Below are 8111 nucleotides of genomic sequence, written 5' to 3'. Positions count from 1 at the left end.
TATCATATTCTATATATTCTTCCAGAATATATAAAGTGATAGGAATTGCAAGTAACATTCTAGTAATTCTGACAGAATGCATTTATACATTTTATGCTTTAGAATGTTTATATATATATATATATATATATATATATATATATATATATATATATATATATATATATATATATATATACACACGATTGATAATGGCAAATCGCATGCTTTTAATTCTTTATAGTGGCATGTAAAGTTATAACTAACATATTTTATTTTATGTATTTTGCGAGAATGTATTATATGTATTATGCAAGATTGTGTTCTATATATTCTACCAGAATGTATTCTATGTATTCTGTCAGAATGTATAACTTGATAGTAATTGCAATGCTTTTAACCATTCTTAGTTTTTGTTGCATTTTTGATAGGAATGGTCGGAAGAATGACTTGAAGACCTGATAAAAAATGACTTGAAGAATGAGTCAAAGATTGATCACATATACAATTTAAGAATGTTCTTATTTTTTAAGAATTACACTTGTATTTATTCATTAATTGTATATTCAAGAATGCTGATTTTTTGTGATATTCTTTTAGAATACGTATAAATATATTAAAATGTATAAGGCTATTAGTATGTTAGTATATGTATAATTTTGTGTTTAAGTTCGAATGTATATGAAAATATTAAAATGTTGTTATTCTTCAAAGGAGAGTTCAAGAATTCTGTTATTCTTCATTAATATTTTAATAGAATAAAACTTTGAAAGAATATCAATCCAACAAAAAAACATTCTGACAGAATAAAATCGGTTATGTTTACAAATTATGTTTAGATTTAAACCGAATTAATTTAAAAAATTCAGATTTTTTAAATTTGAAGTATTAATTATCCCTAACAATCTGAAATTTTTTTCTTTTTTAAATATATTTAATTGTCCAAAATACCATTATGCTGAAATTTATGTGATTATATGATATATATTACCCTATCGTCATATCATAAACTCTCAGATCATTGATCATTGATTTTATTCCATCTGTAGTCCAGATTTGTGCATTCTACTACATAATAATTAGTAAAAACAAAATTCGTTAAATAAAATACATTTCCATTTTATAGTTATTTTAGCGAACACGTAGGACTAGGGATGGTTACAAAATGGACCAATCATCTTAGAGTCACACACCAAGTAATCAACCAATACAAAACCGCCGCTAATGGATGTTGATCAAGTATTTAAAATCACAAGTTCTTCGTTCAAGGACTACAAACTCGAATCATTGTCCTGAACCAACCATGTTATCCTCGCCCCCACCCCAATACATGTCACAACAAATTTCCCATTCTAATTTCTATTTCTCTATCAAACACACACGTCATTCTATCTTCTTCACCTAGTGAACTACCAATAATTCAATATTATATGAAAACGATAAGAAATCATCAGAATATATTCCTTCAAGATTCCGAAGTTGTTTAACTTGATTTCAAGACACCCAAAATTGATTGCTTTCAAGATTTTTAAACTAGGGTTCTTGTGGGTTTTCGATTGTTTGAAAGAAATTAGAGATGGATGACGATGGGATCGAAGAGGTTAGTAGTAGCATTAGTGCTAGGTTACTAAGAAGGAGGAGCGGTGGTGGTGATTCAACTTCACGGTGGGTGGATGGTAGTGAAGTTGATTCAGAGTCACCACCATGGTCATTGGTTAACGATGATGAAAATCGAAGCGAAGGACATGGATCTATTCGAAGAAGGTTGGTGAAGAAGGCGAAAAGAGTTGACTCTTTTGATGTTGAAGCCATGGCTATCTCTGGCTCCCATGGCCACCATGACAAGGTTAGCTCAAACGTAATTACAAACTCTGTTACGAACTTTAATCGCTAATTAGAAACCTTCATCGTACGACAACACCAGGAGGTGTCGATATGGCAGACTCTTGGATTGGCTTTTCAGACGCTTGGAGTCGTGTATGGTGATATGGGGACGAGTCCTTTGTATGTGTTTACAGATGTTTTCAGCAAGGTCAAAGTCGAGTCAGACATTGATGTTTTGGGAGCTTTATCACTTGTTATATACACGATTGCTCTTGTTCCATTAGCAAAGTATGTTTTCATAGTGCTTAAAGCAAACGACAATGGCGAAGGTATGAATTATGAAGCACCCAATTCATTGGTTGACTTTACTTGACGCAAAGTTTTGTTTTTTACTTGCAGGAGGAACATTTGCACTGTATTCACTGATCTGCAGATATGCAAAGATCAATCTTCTACCAAATCGTCAAGTTGCAGATGAACGTATATCAAGTTTCAGGCTCAAATTGCCAACCCCAGAACTCGAAAGGGCATTGAAAATCAAAGAGAAATTAGAACACAATTCGTTTTACAAAACCCTTCTCTTGTTACTCGTTCTAATGGGAACTTCTATGATCATCGGCGATGGCATTCTAACCCCTGCTATCTCAGGTAACAATAGTAAATTAGTAATCATCTTCTCCATTTCGCCACTTAGAAATCCATAATCGAAACGTAATCTTTACCTTGTTGTAGTCATGTCGGCTGTGAGTGGTCTCCAAGGTAAAATTGAAGGATTTGGCACAAACGCTTTGGTCATCGTCTCAATTGTGATTCTCGTGGGATTGTTTGGGATTCAGCGATTTGGGACTAGTAAAGTAGGGCTGACGTTTGCTCCAATGCTCGGTTTGTGGTTCTTTAGTCTCGGATCGATTGGATTATATAACCTAATTAAACACGATGTATCAGTCGTGAAGGCGATTAACCCTGTTTACATTTACCTGTTCTTCAAAAAAAATTCCGTCAAAGCCTGGTCGTCTCTCGGTGGTTGTGTTCTATGCATTACAGGAGCAGAAGCCATGTTTGCCGATTTAGGGCATTTCACTGTTCCATCGATTCAGATTGCTTTCTCGTTTGTGGTGTTTCCATGTCTTCTGTTAGCTTACATGGGTCAAGCTGCGTATCTTATGAAACACCCTGATTCCGCCGCTAGAATCTTTTACGATTCCATTCCCGATGGACTTTTTTGGCCGGTTTTTGTGGTTGCCACCATTGCGGCTGTGATTGCTAGTCAAGCTATGATATCGGCTTCATTCTCCTGCATTAAGCAATCCATGGCTCTTGGATGCTTCCCAAGGTTGAAAATTGTTCATACATCAAGAAAGTTCATGGGTCAAATCTACATTCCTGTAATCAATTGGTTCTTGATGATTATGTGTGTTCTCGTTGTAGCCACATTTCAAAGCACAACCGACATAGCCAATGCATACGGTTCGGTTTCATAAACTATTAGTAAATGACCATTTTAACCTTTCACAGAAGCTTTAAAAAGATTTATAATTTGTGCAGGGATAGCGGAAGTCGGTGTAATGATGGTTAGCACGACATTAGTAACCCTAGTGATGCTTCTAATATGGCAAACAAACGTATACATAGCCCTATGTTTCCCTCTCGTCTTCGGATCAATCGAGCTCCTATACATGTCAGCAGTCCTTTCCAAAATCACCGAAGGTGGTTGGCTTCCTCTTGCTTTCGCATCCTTCTTTCTTTGTGTCATGTACATTTGGAACTACGGAAGTGTCTTAAAATACCAAAGTGAAGTCCGAGGCAAAATCTCAATGGAATTCATGAACGACCTCGGATCAACTCTGGGAACTGTACGGGTCCCGGGAATCGGACTAGTCTACAACGAGCTGGTCCACGGGGTGCCCGGGGTTCTCGGGCGGTTCCTGTTAGAGCTGCCCGCAATTCACTCCACACTCGTTTTTGTCTGTATAAAGTATGTTCCGGTGCCCGTAGTCAATCAAGATGAACGGTTTCTTTTCAGAAGGATCTGCCCGAAAGATTACCATATGTTTCAATGTGTAGCGAGATATGGGTATAAAGATGTACGTAAGGAAGATCATCATGCGTTTGAGCAACTTTTGGTTGAGAGTTTGGAGAAGTTTATGAGGAAAGAAGCTCTAGAACTTGCGTTGGAGAGTGAGGTAAATGACGCTGAATTTGAAAGTGTGTCGGTGGGTGTGGGCCCGAGAAGCCCAAGAAGCTATTCTGGGGAATTGAGTGTGCCATTGATGATGGAAGCAGAGGGAGAGGGAGAGGGTGATTTGGTGTTGCCACCGAGTGTGATGGGTGACGTTGATGATGATCCGAGCTTGGAATATGAGCTTTCGGCTCTTAGAGAAGCTACGGAATCTGGGTTTACTTATTTGCTTGGACATGGTGATGTTAGAGCGAGAAAGGATTCGTTTTTTCTGAAGAAACTTGTGATTAATTACTTTTATTCGTTTTTGAGGAATAATTGTAGGGGTGGAGCTGCCACGATGAAGGTTCCGCACATGAATATCATACAGGTTGGGATGACATATATGGTATGATATATGTATTGTATGTGTTAGGGTGCTCTCTTTGTTATATTTATTCGTTAAGTTATGGCTCAAATGCTCAAGTCAAAGATCTCTGACTTGTTTGAAGTATGAAGATAATCTGTTTGTTTTGATGTGGCGATAGAATGAAGCCTATTAACTACTTTGTTAGCTTGTCATATTAATTATATTAGTAATTAGAACAATAAAATAATTTATATAATAAGAAAAATAATACAATTGCAAAGAATAACTTTTATATAATAATTGATGCATATTGTATTATTGTTAACTCCTTAATTCCGAAGATAAAGATCCTCTTACACTTAATGATTGTAGACTCATTAGTCTTATTGTAAGTCTATACAAGATTATTGTGATAAGACCTGAATTCGAGTACATACAAACTCCAATAATCAAAGGTTAACTTTTTATTCATTCCCTCTCAATAACTATGGAGCGTTATGTTTATAACGTCCTGCTACTAACAACAAATCCTAAATAATTGGAAAAGATAACTCCAACAAATCAAATACCAAATAAATACTAAATAAATACTGAATAACTAATTTTGTAAATTAAACCTAACTCCAATGATCGACCTTATCCCCTCCTGCGGTACACCAGACCAAACTTCTTTGAATTATTCCCTGACATAACATCACTCCCCGTCCAATTTTGAACCTTGTCCTCAAGGTTAAAATCAGGAAATTGCCCATTCAACACTTCAAACTATTCCCAAGTCGCTTCATACTTAGGTAAGTCCTTCCAACGAACCAACACTTCACGACCCTTGACACCCTCTCGAACTCCTTCCACGACATCAGGCTGTAAGATAACCTCCATGCCTTCAGTAAGGGTAGCTGGTAAATGAGGAACAACAACCCGGTCCCCAATGGCCCTTTTTAATTGGGACACGTGAAAAACAGCATGAATGCGAGCTGTTTCTGGCAACAGGAGACGGTACGCCACATGTCCGATCTTCTCAATGACTTCAAAAGGTCCAAAATACCTAGGTGCAAGTTTCTCATTAACCCGTCTCGCCACAGTGCGCTGTCGATACGGACGAAGCTTTAAGTAAACCTGATCTCCAATATCAAAACCTTCCTCTCTCCTATGTGCATCCGCATTTTTCTTCATCTGCTGTTGAGCCTTGAACAAATGGACTTTAAGTTCTTTTAGCACTCGATCCCGCTCCTCCAAATATTGCTTGACCATGCCTACCACCGTTTTTGTTTTCCCGTAATACACCAAATGAGGCGGATCCCTACCATACAATACCCGAAAAGGTGTTGTCTTTGTTGAAGTATGAAATGAAGTGTTATACCAGTATTCTGCCCACGGTAGCCATGTGACCCATTTCTTTGGTGCTTATGCTGCAAAACAACGCAAATACGTCTCCAAACAACGGTTGACCACCTCGGTTTGACCATCTGTTTGCGGGTGGTAAGCCATACTTCTTTTCAACTTGGTGCCCATCGCTTTAAATAATTCCCTCCAAAAATTACTAAGAAATACCTTGTCGCGGTCAGAAATAATGGACTCCGGTATCCCGTGAAGCTTCACGATCTCTCTTACAAATACATTTGCTACCGAAATGGCTGTGTACGGGTGTTTAAGGGGTATAAAATGCGCGTATTTGCTGAGACGATCCATAACAACAAAAATGACGGTATTACCCTCCGACTTTGGTAGCCCATCAATAAAATCCATTGTAAGCTCGGACCAAATTGTAGATGACAACTTGAGTGGCTGCAATAACCCACTTGGGGCCATCGTTGAGTACTTGTGTCGTTGACACGTGTCACACTCGGCCACCCTTTTCGCCACATCACCTTTCATTCCCACCCAGTACACTTCACGGGCAAGGCGTTGATACGTTTTTGTACACCTGAATGCCCGCCCATCACACCTTCGTGAAACTCCTTAAAAAGAACCGATACCCAATGCGACCCTTTGGGAATTACGAGTCGGCCTTCAAACAACAACCACTGCTGGTCCACCGAATACCGTGGTCCCTTCTTCGACTTTTTCTCTCATGGAACAATTCTCTTGATCTGACTACAAGTCAGCCCATAATGCCCCCCAATCAAACCCACAAGCTATAGCTGTGATAGTACCCAGTTGCGCCTCCGAATTAATTCTTGATAACGCATTAGCCACTCTATTCTCGTTTCATGGCTTATAAACAATGTCAAATGTGTACCCCATAATTTTCGAGAGCCATTTCTGGTGATCTTCCGTGACACCCCGTTGCTCGAGTAAAAACTTCAAACTCCGTTGGTCGGTTCGAACATCAAACCTCCTACCCAGCAAATATGGTCTCCACTTCTGAATAGCTAACACAATGGCCATTAACTCTCTTTCGTAAACCGACTTGAGACATACTCGTGGTCCCAAAACATGACTATAATAAGCCAACGATCTACCATCTTTCATGAGCACTGCTCCCAAACCATACCCGGACGCATCCGTTTCAAGTACAAATTCCTTATAAAAATTCGGCAGCGCTAACACGGGTACATGGGCCATTGCCACCTGCAATTTTTTAAACGCTTCGGTTGCTTCCGGGGTCCACTTGAAATTATCTTTCTTTAATTGCTCTGTCAAGGGCCACACCATTTTACCATAATCCTTCACAAACTTACGGTAGTAACCGGTCAAACCTAAAAACCCCCAGAGTTCCTTCAAAGTCTTGGGTATCGGCCATTGCAACATGGCTGAAATCTTGGTTGGGTCAGCCAACACCCCTTCTTTGGATACGATGTCACCCAGGTACTCCACCTGCTCCTGGCTAAACAAGCATTTTTTTCTTGTTTGCATATAAATTATTTTCCCTTAGAACCATGAGAACCCTTTCCAGATGTTCTAGGTGTTCCCTCTCAGACTTACTGTATACTAAAATGTCATCAAAAAAGACAAGTACAAACTTCCTTAAAAATGGCTGGAATACCATGTTCATGAGGGATTGAAAAGTCACGGGTGCGTTCGTAAGCCCAAAGGGCATTACCAAAAATTCGTAGTGGCCCTCGTGTGTTCGGAAAGTGCTTTTGTGCACGTCCCCCGCCTTCATATGTATTTGATGGTAACCGGACTTAACAACATCGAGTTTAGAAAATACAACCGCCCCGTGAAGCTCATCCAACAATTCATCAATTACCGGTATGGGAAACTTATCTAGCACCGTCTCCTTATTAAGTGCGCGGTAATCCACACAGAACCGCCAACTCCCGTCTTTCTTCTTAACTAACAATACCGAGCTTGAAAAAGGACTCGTGCTTGGTTGGATTACTCCCGCCTCGAGCATCTCACGGGCTAGTCTCTCGATCTCATCTTTCTGTGCGTGCGGGTACCGATAAGGCCTAACACTAATCGGTCCCCTACCCTCCCGAAGATTGATGGCATGTTTATGGCTCCTCTTTGGAGGTAGGCCTACCGGCATGTGAACCACATCGTCAAACGACTCCAGCACGGTCTGAACCCACTATGATGTTCCTCCTGATTTCCGTTCCCCTTCGATGGTCCCCACGTGGATCATGTATCCTTTCACCTCCTGCTGTAGCATCCTACACAAGGATTTACATGAAACCAAAGTTTTGGCCAAACTAGGGTCACCCCGGATAGTAACCAATCTTTTCCCCATTCCAAAATTGCATCCATAACTCCTGCCAATTAACCTTCATATCTCCTAAGGTTTGAAGCCATGACATGCCCAAAATCAGGTCAGACCCTCCCAAGTCTAGTGGA

General features: G+C 39.6%; 2 protein-coding genes across 3 annotated transcripts; one reads left to right on the top strand and one right to left on the bottom strand.

Annotated features, from left to right (window-relative positions):
* The first annotated feature begins 1237 nt into the window (after positions 1 to 1237).
* On the top strand, positions 1238 to 4527 carry LOC145092507 (Potassium transporter family protein). Of its 2 annotated transcripts, XM_079030446.1 has the most exons (5): positions 1238 to 1825; positions 1904 to 2132; positions 2203 to 2451; positions 2536 to 3270; positions 3349 to 4527. In XM_079030446.1, exons 1-5 carry the CDS (start codon positions 1556 to 1558, stop codon positions 4374 to 4376), a joined length of 2511 nt encoding a protein of 836 aa, XP_078886572.1. In that variant the 5' UTR covers positions 1238 to 1555; the 3' UTR covers positions 4377 to 4527. The 2 variants fall into 2 exon arrangements, with proteins under 2 accessions (XP_078886572.1, XP_078886573.1); XM_079030447.1 differs by lacking the exon at positions 1238 to 1825 and having other exon boundaries at positions 1990 to 2132; positions 2184 to 2451.
* Positions 4528 to 5096: 569 nt separating this feature from the next.
* On the bottom strand, positions 5097 to 5582 carry LOC145095344 (uncharacterized). Its single transcript, XM_079033244.1, has one exon. The coding sequence runs from the start codon at positions 5580 to 5582 to the stop codon at positions 5097 to 5099; it is 486 nt and encodes a 161-aa protein (XP_078889370.1).
* Between the last annotated feature and the right edge of the window lie 2529 nt (positions 5583 to 8111).

This window comes from Lactuca serriola, chromosome 3, assembly GCF_051521515.1.
Source record: "Lactuca serriola cultivar US96UC23 chromosome 3, Lser_US96UC23_V15, whole genome shotgun sequence".
NCBI classification, from domain to species: Eukaryota; Viridiplantae; Streptophyta; class Magnoliopsida; order Asterales; family Asteraceae; genus Lactuca; species Lactuca serriola.
The sequence above is the reverse complement of the archived record's forward strand: the minus strand, read 5'-3'. Positions and strand labels throughout refer to the sequence as shown.

Bases quoted from the DNA above. Each gene is read 5' to 3' on its own strand.
- LOC145092507 (XM_079030446.1), top strand. From the start codon at position 1,556: ATGGATGACGATGGGATCGAAGAGGTTAGTAGTAGCATTAGTGCTAGG. The intron at 1,826-1,903 runs GTTAGCTCAAAC...CGACAACACCAG, and splicing joins CCCATGGCCACCATGACAAG to GAGGTGTCGATATGGCAGAC. The intron at 2,452-2,535 runs GTAACAATAGTA...ACCTTGTTGTAG, and splicing joins TCTAACCCCTGCTATCTCAG to TCATGTCGGCTGTGAGTGGT.
- LOC145095344 (XM_079033244.1), bottom strand. From the start codon at position 5,582: ATGGTCAAGCAATATTTGGAGGAGCGGGATCGAGTGCTAAAAGAACTT.